The following is a 14,817-nucleotide window of genomic DNA, read 5'->3' as shown; positions in this document are numbered from 1 at the left end:
AGCACTGGGATTATAGGCATGTACCACCACAAACAACTCCTTTTATTTTTAATCTCTACCCTGCACAAGTAAAAACCTATTCAAAATGAAGGTCATTTTTGTCATGCATCTATTACATAAAAAGAAAACATATTAAGTTGTTATTAAGTACTGGCATGCTAATTTTGTTCTTTCCCCCTTTTCACTTAAGTATTATCATTGAAGATTTTTGTTTATTACTACGTATAGTGAACCCCATTTTATATGGCTCAAAAGGACTCTAAGGAATATAATATATAGTCAGTGATTCTTTGCATACAAAGCTGATTTTCCAAGCCAAGTGAGATGGATTTTTACTCTCAAGGAAATGTAAAACATTTACGTAGTTTTTCCTCTGTACCAGGCATTGTTTGAAGTGCTTTATATGTATATTTAGTTTTCTTTACAACCACACTGTAAAATATGAATTTATTTCAATTATATTCCCAAACGTGAAGTTAAAGACACCAGAGAGTGGATTGAGATGCCAAAGTCTATGTAAACAATAAAGGGCCAGCCAGAGGAAACAGTTGATTATAGGGAACCTGGGTCTTATATCTGTGCCCTAAACCATTACACTATGTCACTGGCACCAAGGTTGAGGCTAGAAGACTGTGTATCCTATATTGTTAAAACCCAGTTTATAATTAATCAATAAATTAATGGATAGATATATAAATAGATGGATGGGTAGAAAAATGGTTATGTGTACAAGTTTTTGAGCAGTGTTTGAAGAAGACAGATAATAAAATAAGGGGTACAATGGTCATGGGTGGGTGGCTAGCATATAAAGTAAAAATGTTTGCCATTAGATGCATAGGCATTTGATATCTGATACTATCATTTCTTTAACATTTAGAAAGATACATAAGTTATCTACCCTTGTTTCCAAACTGGACTGGATTATAAACTCTCAGAAGACAGGGATATATTTCAGTTTCTTTCTCTGCTGTATCTCTATTGTCCACAAGGATGCTTAACCCACTGTGTATATCCAGTCAGTAATGTTTGTATTAGCTTACAAACTAACAAGTCAACAAATTTAAACAGACAGAATCACTTTGTGAGGGCTAATGGGAAGACTCATTGAAGTAGCTTTCAGTGCAAATAGTAACACATTTATCTCACTGAGGATGCACTGTCATTTGGGACATTCTATATATTCATTTTTTTCAGTTATTGAATAGCTTTATGATCCTATGGAAATCACCCTTCCTCTCCAAACCTGATTTCAGCATCTATAAATGAGTAATATTTAAGCATGTTGTGGTACAGCTATGGAGAATGCAAGATAGACATTTTTTTTTCAAAATTTTGATCTATGACTCAACACATAAAGTAAATGACGTGATAGGATAAGTTGAAGGAGAGAGAGTCCCACTTTTGTCCCTTCTCCATCTTTCTAAGGCACATCCATAGGAACTATGTAACTTTACGGCAAGAATATGCACTTTTTTTCAGTGAAGAGCCAACTAAGTACTTTAGGCATCATGGGCCATATGAGCCCTGTCATAACAACTCAATTTTATTTAAATAGCCATTAAAAAAATCTTATAGCTTATTTTTGAACTTCATGGCTACAGTTCAACATATGTAATAAGCTCTGAAACTTGAGTTTCATATCATTTCACTTACTTATTCCACCAAATATACCTGTTTTGATTTTCCCTAATTATTTTTTTAAAATACAAAACCCATTCTTAACTTGTGGGCTAAACTGGACTGGCACACTACAGAGTGCTAATCTAATATTTGGGCAATGGTACACCTAAGTTGACCATTATACCCAAGGTAGTCTGGAAGCAACAAGAGCACTACAGAAAGTAAAGCCTACAGTGTTGCCCTGGAAGTTCTGAAATTAGATGACAAAATTGATTGGTATAGAAACAAAAGGGTCAGAAATAAAAGGGCCAAAAGAAAAAGTAAAATCCTCTACTCTGTAATAGGATATAGGCTTCCCCAGGATCACGTCCAATTTGAAAAATAAGGACACACTGAAGGGAAGAATATTTCTCACTCCTTAATGAGAGAAAGCCAGCCTCCATCCAAAGATATCAGGCTCTAGTCAAACCTTAGAAAGGACAAATGGTACTAATTCTGTTCCTGGATTATGAGGGGTATAATGAAGCCCCTCTCTCTTTCAGGACTGAAGAGGTTCTGAGACTATACAAGGTCCCCTAGTATTCATCTTTGTGGATAAGCCTCATATAGATATGACAAGGAACAAGATTATTTTTCTTTTAGCTACAGCACTAATATTTCAGCCCAATTCACCTCCTCTGGAGTCCAACCTTCAAATCTCCAGCCTTCCTTGTGAGTACTGATGACAAGTCTCAAGCATCTCAGTTTATACCCTTTATAAACTGCATGATAGACACATATCTCCACATTCATTCCTTTCTGGTCCTATCTAGCTGTACTATCCTCCTTATAGATAGAGATATACCTAAATCTCAGGTCCACTGAAATCTCTTTGAGACTCTAGAGGCTCTTATGGCACTCTTATGGCAACAAGTTACTATTAGGTTGGAGAGAAAAAGAAGACAGCACAAAAAGGGAGAGGCAGCATCAGATTGTCCTTCAGACAAAAGTTTTATCATTTCCAGCAGCATGACAAAGCAATATTCTTTTCAGGTCACTTATGGAGGTGGTCAGAAAAGCAAGGTGTTACATCACAAGGAAGTATGAAAAAGTTCCTTTACATTACCAAATAAGGTTCAATAACCCTAAGTGCCCTGTCATTTCACTAGGGACACGTACCTGCAAAATTCTAATACATACTTGAGTAAACAGTCAGAAGAAGACTTCTGGAAAACAAAAGGTCTGTTTAATACATGACCTGTGGTCATGACATATGAGATATACGGGCTTTGTTAATATGTGACAGTGCTCAGTCTGCCTCTGTCTCCACGTAGCAGAGAGGCTGGGTATGGTCTTGTCCTACTTACAGCCTTTTCTATTTATGGCCTGGTTACCTGGAAGGCCTGTTTCCAGAAATGATAAGTTTCTTGCTTATGTGACATGACAGTTTCTGTTTCATTATGGCCCAAAGCTATGTGGAGCCTCAAAGTCTTCCCTATAGTATCTACTACAGATACGTACATAACTCAAAAAAAAAAATCCATTTAAAGGTATGGCATACCACCATTATTAGGTGCTTACTAAAGATCCTAGCCCAGGGAATGGTGCCACTCACAGTGGGCAAGTCTTCCTCCCTCAATTTACTTAATCAAAATAATCTACAACAGGAATGACCAGAGAGGCACCACTTCCACATGATTCTAGGTTTCATGATAATATTTACAATTAACCATCAAAAACTATTAAATTATTTTCTCAAAGGCTCCATGCAATTTTCTTTAAAGCTTAGGGCACAAAAAAGGTTTATATTCTTTCATTGATAAATTCTTACTTACTAGGCTACTGAGACCCTGTAACTCCATGCCACACCCATGTATTGGCAGTTAGATTCTATAGAATGTTCCAGGACTTAGAGGCCACAGTTCCTAATCTTTACATTTTCATGGGACAGATACCTTCCAGCACTCTGTGATCCTGTTAGACTAAAACAATGTTTTCTTTTCAATTCTTAACCACCCATACTCTTATTTTCTATATGCATTCCTATTTCAGTAGAAATGAAACTCAAGAACTGCCTTACCTCAGAACTTTTAGGATAGCTGTCACCATTTTGGACAGACCCTAACCAAAGACTTGTCCTCCTTTAAATTTCCCCTTAGGAGTAGCCTCCCTCAGTATGTAGATGACTTATTAATCAACCATGAAGTCTAACCTACTTCCAATCAAAATGTAATCCTAACTTTTCCAAAATCAGCCTTGTGTGGATTGTTTTCTCTTTCAAAGCTCTCAAGTTTTCAACCAAAAAGGAATAGTGTATTAAACTATAAAAGAATAAATAACATTATTTCTTTTTAATTTTTATTATTAGTTACATTTTATTAACTCTGTATCCCACTCCCTCTTTCCCTTCCAATCCCACCCTCCATCCCTCATCTCCTCTCTGCCCCTTTCCAAGTCCACTAATTGGGAAGGACCTCCTCCCCATTCATCTGACCCTGTTTTATCAGGTATCTTCAGGACTGGCTGCAAAGTCCTCCTCTGTGGCCTACATTATTTTTAAAAAGTCCAGTTCCTGGAACTTTATTAACCCCAGGTCCAAGCAACCATTCCAGATACCATAATGATAATATTTTATCTCTGGGGAACCCTGTCACCAAACAACAACTAAGGACCTTCTTGATCATGACAGTTTTTTAGAACTGTGTTCCCCAGTTTGACCATAAAGTTAAACCTTTTTATGAGGCCTAAAATAAATCAGAGGAAGAGACAAAAGACTGAGTCCCTGAAATGCCATGGACCCTGGATATCTTTTTTTGTTTGTTTGTTTTTGGTTTCTAATTTACACTTTTTAAAATATTTTTTCACAATTTATTCATTATATATCCCGACTAAAGCCCCCTCCCTCAACTCCCCCCAATCTGACCCTCCCTCCCTCTTTCCCCTTGTCCCCTATCCCTAGTTCACTGAAAGGGAGAGTTCTCCACCATTGCCATCTGCCCATAGCTTGTTAAGTCTCATAAGGACTGTCTAGATCCTCTTCCTCCTCATGGCCTGGCAAGGCCCCATCATCAGGGGCAAGTGGTCAAAGAGCAGTCAACTGAGTTCATGACAGAGGCAACCCCTACTCCCCTCACTCTGAGATCCACATAAAGACTAAGCTGCCATTTGGCCACATCTGAGCACGGGGTCTAGGTCCTCTCCATGCATGGTCCTCCATTGGTGCATCAGTCTCTGCAGGACTTCCTGGGCTCAGAGCCTTTAGCTTTGTTGGGCCCCTTGTGGGGCTTGTGTCCCCTCCATGTCCCTCCATCCCCACTCCTCTCTTCTTCCATAAGACTCAATGCTCTCTGTCCAATGTTTGACTGTGAGTCTCAGAATCTGCTTCAATCCTCTGTTGAGTGGATCCTTTCAGAGGAACCTGTATAGTAGGTTCCCATCCTGTTTCCTCTCTTCAACCGCTGCTGCTGTCTATCCTATTTGCCATTCTGAATGAGATTTAAGACTCTTCCCTAGGGACACTGGATATCTTAAAGCATGTACTTATGGCCTGGGCAGTACTAGTTCTCCCTGATCTTACTAAATCTCTCTAACTCTTACTGGAGCTCTCTTTTCTCTGTATGTATACAGTGAAAGAAAGTAACAATGGGGATATTAATACACAAACTTTGTGGCCCTCTCAGTGCCCAGTTTCTTGTCTCTCCATGATATCCCTCACATACAGCCATGCAAACGACTAAAATGCCCACTTTTTTCTGTGAGTATCATTAGACAGAGGAAGTTTCTACTAAAACAAAGAAGGTCTCAAAGGTAACCACTGTCCTTATAAAACATTATTCCTCACTTTGAGTTCCTCAGCTCCTATAAGTCTAATAATGGTCTGCCTTTATTTCCAGTGTCCCTCAGAAGTGATTGAAGCTTTCAAAATTAAGCATTATGTAGCCTGGTACCATCAATCTTCTGGAATTGCAGAAAGGGCGAAGTTAACCCTTAAGAGGTCTCTTTAAGCTGTGTTCAACACTCAACAGTCTAGCCCACTCTTCTCCCAAGTGCATTTTTGTGATTCCACATGACTCCCAATTCTATAATTCACCTCAGCTCCTTTAAAGTCCTTTATGGTCCACCCTTCCTCCAGACAGACTTTCTACTGGATTCAGATACTCATCATCTATCTCAATATATTATCACTGAGGCAAACAATCAAGGTTGTCACTGAATAAGTACAGTGCAAGACTGAATCCACCTCTCAGAAATAACCTCATCTCATTAACCCTGGAGATTGGATCTATCTTAAAAACCCTCCCACAAAATAAAAAGCCACTCAAAGCTATCTGGATTTGTCTTTCTAATGTCTTCAACTACAGTCAAGTCCTTCTAATGTCTTCAACTACAGTCAAGCTGCAAGGCCTATTATTGTAAAATTATCTGAACATAATTAAAACTATTCCACAAAAAAAAAGCAAACAAACAAACAACAACAAAAAAAAAACCCTCAAACAACCTATCCTTGGGAGGATCTTGGAGATCTGTCTACTTTTCTGAAGAAACCTAAATAAAACCCTTCTTTTTATTCCTTTGCCATCTTACAAGATCCTACTCAGGTTGGAGAGTACATGTTAGGTCTGTTTATACAGGGAGACCTATTGAACTACCGCTGGGCACAGGCCATGACTTCCCTTGACTTATATTGTATTGGGGCAAATTCATTGTCATTTTACTCATATACCTCCGTCTTAAAGCCGACCCTTAACCCCCAAAGAATCATTTCTTTGCTTTCCTGAATCTAAAGCACTCAAAATTTCACCTGGATGTGATTCCTTTGTTCAAATAGCCATGACTTTCCTGCTGTGTTTTCTCTTGACAGTCCTCTATTACATTTACACATCTCCTGGCTAAAAATGTCCTAGAGAGTCTCACAGGAAAGGACTTGAACTCTCAGCTCATATATGGCCATTTCTTGTTTTTTTAGTTATCCCTGTGATTGGTATTTTTCTGATCACAGGCAATTAAGCTCTCAGGAATGTCAAATGTTAACACCCATACCAACACCTATTTCCCATCAAGGACTTATTGACTCTCCAAGTGATGTCACAGTCCTGCCTTCAAACTCTTACAGCTATTAACTCTTTCCCCTCCAGAATTCTGCTCAAAGTATTACTGCCTCAAAATAGTAAGCTTCCCTCTGGAACTCTTTTCACATAGATCCCACACAAATGGCCCAAGAGGCAGGACTAAATATTTTCTTCCAACTGCTACAAAGGACCTCATTCAGCAATTTTCATTCATATTCATCACCAAACCCCTTATAATATGCCTGCATGTTCTGTTTGCACTATGTATTATGTATTAAAGCCTTTATAACAATTCTTATCTGGTAAGTAATTTTATCCTGACCCTGCACCTTAAGCTCATAAATTCCATCATGACATTTGGGTCTGATCTAGGTTAGGATACTTAGAAAAGGAAAAGGTTCAAGTACTGTTTTCACCTCTCACTTTTCCAGGCTGTACACCATTTGAAAATTCTTAGTAGTTCAGCATACCTACTGTTAGAACCTTAACTGTCACAGTGCTTCCCAATCTCCTCTACATTCAATATCTAAATCACCTACTCCCTTATGTATAGCTACAATGCAAAATTGTCCAAACATCAGACTCAACACTCAGACTCAGGCTCAGGCTCTGCTGGTCATCTCCCTTCTGTAGCCCTTCCCCAAAGGCTGCTCACTACTCCATTTTGCATTGCTTTTCTCAGTGAAGATCTCACCTACCATTTGTATTCATTTGATTACTCTTGCCACTGGAAGCAAAGAAGAACAAGATATATCTTGATAGTTTCTCTACTATCATCAGTACTATCAGGCTTTGGCTCACAATCTAGTTCTATACAGTCTATAATTCTGTACTTATGAGTAGCAGGCGTATAGGTAGCGTAATTGTGACAGTAACTGCAAGGTATCACCTAACATCCAATTCTTCTTTTCCTTCTTTATCAGGAACCCCACCCATAATCTTGGGGTATAAATTCTGTCAACAAATATAAATTATAACATCACTTAGTTTCCATTGAAAATCAGAGCAGTCATGACTCAGGTCTTCAATGAGGTACAAGTGGATGTATTAAATGGGACTTCTGAGAAGGCAGCTATTATAGGATACCTGAGTCTTTTTCCTCCTCTTCTGATCTTCTAAAGTGTTATTAATACATTTTCTGGAGCTTCAGCACTTTCTGGACCAGAAAGAGTTACATACAATGAATAATAGAACAGAGTAGTCTTTAAAGACTCTCTGAAGATGCTATAATGGTCCACATATGCTTATGTCCTGATTTCCTGTGTGGAAAAATAAAACTTTCTGTGTTTTAAGCCAATGAAGATGAACCTTTGTAACCTATAGTAGGATTGAGTACCATTAAACTTAAAAGTTGGCCATTTCATTTTGTCTATGCAAAGGCTGCTACAAACTCAAATGCTACTACTTACAATGTCACAGGGAATTTGACAAGGAATTAATCTGTAAGATTTCTGTATTTTTCTCCAAAGCAGAAGCAGAATGAATTTTGGGCAATGGAAACTAAAGAACTCTTGGAATAGGCAATGCAAGCACATAGTTGTATCTACAAAGAATTTTTAAAGATTAAAAGTCAAAGCATATGCTGTTATCACTATGTATCAGCAATGTAAGCAACTACATTATAAAACACTCGTTTTATCCTTACTCCTACAATTAACCTAACCTCCTGATAAAATATAAGTCAGATCATGACCATCATCAGCTCAAACGCTTTCAGTGTCTCTTCATCTCTGTCGCATAAATTTCCCCATATCATATATTTATCTGTTTTCTGTATGATTTTATGCAACATTTTTCTACACTTACTAATTCTTTATCCCCTAAATTTTGTTTCCTAAACAAGCCAGTTGCATTTTCTTCTGGTTTGCCCTTGGACCTAAGGTATTAACTGATCTAATATATCATACCGTTCTCATCTGTGTTCTCTGCTTTCCTTAGTGCTAATTACATCTTGCCATGGTATATATTTTGTGTGACTGGTTTATTTCCGATCCAATCCACTAGACTGTAAGCTCCTTTGGAGTAATTTGTAATTTGTTTTTGTTCAATGCTCTTTTTCCTCTGTACCACATCCATCCAAATTCAGGGTAGATAGCCTAACATTAAACTAATGTCTACAATAACACCTAAAAAATAAAGGTATGAAATTCATAGATGAGAATTGTAAGAAAAATATAAAAGTCAGGCCCTCAACCTTACATTTGACTCTAAAAGAACATTCTTCCCCTTCTAGTCATAATTCCAATTTCAGTGACAATTATGGTTTCACAAAGAAACAATAAATCAAATGTACAAAACAATTTACCATCCAATATGAACTCACAGTTAAACATCCTGCTTTCACTAAGATAGTAATTTCCATTAAATCTTAAAGAATATTTTTGAGTTATGTGGTAACACTTGAATTAATTTACAACTGTCAAGTGTGGTAAAAAAAAAAGTCAATGTGTAGTGTAGATGAAAGAGCCATATTACAAAATGGTGGCTACATCAGAGTCTCTATTTTTCCCTCATAGTCTTTTCTCGTTAACTTTTTTACTTAAATTTTTTGTACAATATATTTTATCATATTCTCCCCCCAACTCCTCTCAGATACTCCCCAAATCCCTACCCACCCAACTTCATGTTTTCTCCACTTGTCAACAAAGCCCACAAAAAAATTAAAATAAAACAAACAAGAAAAAAAAAAAACAATGAAGTCTGCACAGATTCAAACCAGACAAAATTCCAACACTGAGAAGGGAACTTGGACATAAGAGTCCCATCCCTAACCAAGAAGGTATTTGCAGTTGACACCTGCTGGGAAAGAAAAAATCCATTTTTTCCCAATAGAGTTTCACAACTGGGTATATCAAAGATCACTCTAGGGCAAGCCCCAAGCCCAGCAGTAGTTAGCTTACTAGTTAATTTCTATCCAACATTTACTGGAAGGAATGTCGATCAACATTTATAATCTCATTTAAGGAAGAGAAATCTGAGAGTCAATGTATCCCCAATAAACAATGAACACCATGGTAAAGATTAAAGGTTTTTCTGACTCCCTGGCTGAAATAATGGTATATCACCCATTCTGAATTCTGGTAGTGGCTAGGTTAAGTGTTTTTTTATCAGAATGGTCACCACTTCGGTCCCTTAAAAATCTTTCAAAGTTTTCCATCACCAATCAATCTTTAATCACATAGTCTTTGCAAAGCTATGCCATTGGCTTCTCTTAAAATTGAGAAAAGTTCAAATTCTCCATTAATTTAATCTGTTTTATGCCCATGGTTCCAATCTCTGACGTGTCAATATATTTGCAAGAGGAGCGAAATCTCTCCCAGACCCAGTTGCCACAAATGACAGAACTTGGAATTTTTTAGGCAAATGTTATAGCATTTGTTCCTACTGAAGGTCTTTTCCCAAGTTATTCCTTTCTGCCTTTCTTAACACCATCTGAAATGATAATTTGTGGAATACTAAGGAAGGGCAGTGAAGGAGAGTGAAGGAGAGTCAGGAGACTCAAATTTACCTCCAAAGAGTTTTTGGCCTTGAGCAAATCTGTCCCATTCTCTGTGCCCTCTGGTGTGCTGGCTAGACTCCAAGCACTCTAATATCATTACCTGCTCTAACTTTTACTGGTTCTACAAACATTTGATTTAGCCTTGTCGGTCCCCAAGGAAGGAGAGCATTCTGAGTAAAGGAACTAGGTAAGCCCTTGTATTTAATGATATAAACTAGCTGCCTTTAAGAACTACTGTAATGGAGAGCCTAAGAAAATCCCAAGGAAGAGAAAGGGGGAGTCCCTTTGAATATATTCCTAACCCATACCAGGTTCTCTTTTTCCTTTTATAATGGGAACAAAAAAGGAGTTAAACATCAATTTTTGCCCAATTGTTCCTTTTCTTTTGCTGCAGATTGTGGGTGGCAGTGCAGAAGTATGTGCTGACACTGGCATCAGCGCCTGCTGACCCAACCCAACTGCCCTCCAATACCCCTTGTCAGTACTGAATACAAAGTCATTGTGGCCTTCCACTCCCCAGTGCCCCTAACCAGGCTTGGACTGTCCCTGACTGATTCAGGGAAGCATCAGGATTCAGTCACCACTTCCTCTCTGCAAAGGGAAGTCATTTCAAGGTCTCCAGGTATAAAAGGGATCACTGTGTCATAAAATGAACTTAAAATGATACTAAACACACATTCACACATACAAACAAAAGCACACACTCCTTGCATTGGTGGGGGTCTGCTCGTTGAATTCCCATTTAGAGAATGAGGGTTTCCATAACCATCACTCCCTGACAAAGCCATAAATGTGTACAGGATGAGACCATCCCAGGCAAGGAAGCTTTGCAGGGCTTTCCCAGATTGCTTCCATCTGGGTGGCTCTGGGCCCTAGAGGGGGCTAGGGGTGACAAGTACACACATCCTAGTTAAGGAGGTCATGCAGCTCTCACATAAGGCTCTTTACAATCCTAGGCTTTGTGACTGTTCCCCCCAACCCCTTGCCAGCCTGCTTGTATCCTGGGAGCTTTACTGCTTACAGGGAGCCCCTTTGTCAGACCCTTGCTTCTTTGGCATCCCAGGTTAACACCTGAAGTGCTCCTGGACACTTCATCTAGCCCCCAGTTTGAGCCTACCCCAGTCTCGGAGGGTGGGAGAAATTCCTAGCGGGGGGATGGGAGGGGTCTTTACTGGTCTGGCAAGCAAGCAAAGACTCCTAAAATGGCTACAGGAAGCTCACTGGTGTCTGAAGGACAGTGGCGAGGGCGGTGGGCAGAGGTGCAGGGGCTCCTGGTGTGGAGGTTAATTCGAGGGGTTGGAGGTTGGATTGGAGGATTAGGGCTCATGCAGGGAAAACTAGAGCTACGTGCACTCACCATTCCCGATCCGCCTCTAATCCACTGCATGGTGTCCACGAAGTCCAGCTTCTGTGAGACCGGGTGGCTGGCGCGGGTTGTCGCGGGCTGACTGGGAGGGAGGACTGGGCTGGAGGAAGTGAGAGCCCCAGCGCCCCCTCCACCTCCCCTCCTCCACGGCTCTACAGCCGAATCCCCTCAGCCTGACCTAGCCTTCAGTTAGGTTGTTTCTTGCTGGAGTGCGGGCTGTGCTTCTCCACCCTGCAGCTTCCCAGGGGGCTTGACAGGAAGGAAACACGCAACTGGGGGAGGGGGTCCCAGTGAGCTGCCTTTGTCTTCCTCCAAGGCTTGCAAACTGAGGGGTTGGATGCAGGTAAAAATACAGGGGGAATAACCTCCACCAAGGGTAAGGCAGCTGCCACCATTGCCTGCCCTCCTGCTGCTCGGGATTTATATGCTATTTATTGTGGGGCTTCTCAATTATGTTGACTCAGCGAAAAGTCTTCTCCAAAAGTTGCAAAAGGTTTTGGGACAGTCTCTAAATATTAAGATCCTGGCCCATTGAAACCATGCCAGTGAGTTCTCATGCCTCTCTCCCCAAGTCTTCCCCCTGTATATTTTCCAAGTGCCCTCTCTCTAGTGTCTAATCTTTTGTGCTTTTCATCTGCATTACTTTCACTTCTCAGAATAGCCATGGAAAAGCAAGCATTATTATCTCCATTGTACAGAAAAATAAAAGGAGGTTTGAAATAGAGAAAGGACCTGTACAAAATAGAGCTCTGACTTTACCCTCTGCAACAGTTTTCTAAACTTCTTTTCTATCACTTATCACTGTGTTCTCTGCACCCTCCCCCACACACACCATTCCAGCCAGTTGTCTCTCTTGTATCTTCAGGAATATGGAAGGTAGTCTTAATTGTTGGATGAATTTTCCATTTGCTTATTTGGCTGAGAATGAGATCAGAAACTGACCATCCTTTCATAGTGTCAACTCTGTGCAATGAAACCCAGGCCTGCCCTTTTGCATCTGTTGGGTGTTGAGGTTGTCAGTTCCAATCACACCCATTATTATTCTTTATGATCTTTCCAGTAACTCTGTGAGGCAAACAAAACGGAGTTTTAATTACCCATTCTGTTACATGCATGAACACTGAAGTGTGAAAGACTTCTCCACTCAAAGTAACACACACACACACACACACACACACACACACACAATGAAAATCCAGGGCCTGAGGCGTGGTTAACTTGGGCAGTACTAGAATTGAAAACAACAACAACAACAACCAAAAAAAAAAAAAAAAGGTTACAGCTACAGCAGGAAAGAATTTAAAGTGAGACACAAGAAAGAAGTTCCTGACTCAGACTGCTGGGCTTGCATACGAGTGCTTTTTCCACTGAGCATCTTTGTGGCCCCTCCATCTTGAATTTTAAGAAAAAAAATTTACTGAACATGGAGCTCATTGACTGAGAGGGCTGCCTGTCTCCCCACCAGCACTGAGGTTAGCAGATATGCTGCGCCACACCAGTCTCATATGGGGTCCTCATGCTGCGTGTCAGGTGCTTTGCCCACTAAGCCATTTCTCTGGCTCCTGAAAAGATTTTCTAAGCACTGTTCTATAATCATATTTTAATGTGTTTTTATTTTGAGTAACATGGAAAGCTGACCTCATGTTACCTATTTGTATCTGCAATCCAGACTGGAAATTTCCTTTTGTCAGTTACCTAAAAAAATAATAGGAATAAAACACTATAAGACTTTTTAAGTGTAAAAAAAAAAAAAAAAAAAAAAAGAAAGAAGTTCCTGGAGGGTAGTGCCATGAAGATATCATTAGCATGTTACACACACAGACTTTTTGACCTCTTCTTGGTAACCCATTTATTTTATCCAAGCCAGTGTTCAGGCCACACACAGTTGGCTGAAGCTTAAAGCTTTGGTGTGATCCCAGGCATTGGAGGCATTCAAACAGAAGCTCAATTGCCATTTGCCTGGGATTCCCGGATTAAATGGGGCTTGGCCTGGGTAACCAATCAACCTCCTCCCAAATCTGGTAGTCCACGTATCAGTGATTCTACAATGTCCTCACTTTCTCACCTCTGTGTCTTCATTTGTGCTGAGTATCTACGATGTGCCTTCCCTGCCAGCTAGCTTGTCTTCCAGCTCATTAAAATTATCATGACCATAACAGCTGCAAATGACTATCCTACCTGAAGGAAGCTTACCAGAAATACCACCAGACCTGTTTCACTCCTGCTTAATGTTGTCAGTTGAGACGGATCATTTTTTGTCTTCTGGTTGTTACAGGTAAAATTGTGCTTGCTTCTGACAAAATTTTAAGTTGAAGTCCAAATCCTTAATACTACAAACTATTACTGGATTTGGATGTACGGTCTTTAAGGGTGTGACTAGATAAAATAAAACAATTACAGTGGGCCTTTATAGAATATATCTTAATGATCCTATGAGAAGAGGGAATTTACACAGACATGTTGAAAGTAAATACCATGTGGAAACTGACCTATAAGCTCAAGAGAGGCTTCAGAAGAAATCAAAGCGAACTTGGAACTCAAACCTCTGGCTTCCAAGATTATGAGAAAATTAAGTTCTGATAAACCACTCAATCTATGGTTATGGCAGACCTAGCAAATGAGTATCTGGACATATGTATATGCTTTTTTATCTAGTGATTTAAATGTAATTATAGATTTCTCAACTTTTAATTTTTTGAAAGCAGTAACAATAAGTTCCTCACCGTGACATTTTCTGCAGCACTGACTGGCACATAAGATGTCCAGTTTAATTTTTTAATTTTCATTTTATTGCTATTGTGTGTATGTGCATGCACATGAGCATCCTCATCTGTGATGCATGTGTGAGTACTGGCACATGCATACCACAGCATGCTGTGGAGGCTGGAGGACAGCTTCCAAGAGTAAGCTTTCTTTATCATGTTTCCCAGGAATCCCCCTCAGATTGTCAGGCTTGCCCATCAAGCTCTTTTGCATACTGAGGCATCTCACTAGCCCAAAAACTGCATTATTTTCTTGAATTTATTAATTCACCAATATTGTTGAACCTTGATGTGGCAAGCATTATAAATAGATGCTCAGGACAATATGCCACAGAGCGCTTAAAATCTACTTGAAATAGAGAAGATATCAACAATAGATAAGTAAATAAACATACGCATTGTGACATATGCACCAAAGGAAATAATCCCACTTATGTGATATAATACTGGAATAATAGAAAGTGTCTATAGCAGGAAATTGGAAACTACCCTAGGTCTTTTAAAGCAAGCACATTTAATACA

General features: G+C 39.5%; 1 protein-coding gene across 2 annotated transcripts in view; it reads right to left on the bottom strand.

Moving 5' to 3' along the window:
• The window catches only part of Arhgef9 (Cdc42 guanine nucleotide exchange factor 9), a 152,991-nt gene extending 141,176 nt beyond the window's left edge, over nt 1-11,815 (bottom strand). Inside the window, exon 1 of one of the 2 annotated variants that reach the window (XM_055597472.1) lies at nt 11,525-11,815. In XM_055597472.1, the coding sequence (XP_055453447.1) occupies nt 11,525-11,554 (30 nt within the window). In that variant the 5' untranslated portion in view covers nt 11,555-11,815. The remainder of the gene's footprint in view (nt 1-11,524) is intronic. The other variant, XM_055597467.1, reaches the window with a different exon arrangement.
• Between the last annotated feature and the right edge of the window lie 3,002 nt (nt 11,816-14,817).

This window comes from Psammomys obesus, unplaced genomic scaffold (assembly GCF_907164565.1).
Source record: "Psammomys obesus unplaced genomic scaffold, mPsaObe1.curated_primary_1811, whole genome shotgun sequence".
Classification (NCBI taxonomy): Eukaryota; Metazoa; Chordata; class Mammalia; order Rodentia; family Muridae; genus Psammomys; species Psammomys obesus.
The sequence above is the reverse complement of the archived record's forward strand: the minus strand, read 5'-3'. Positions and strand labels throughout refer to the sequence as shown.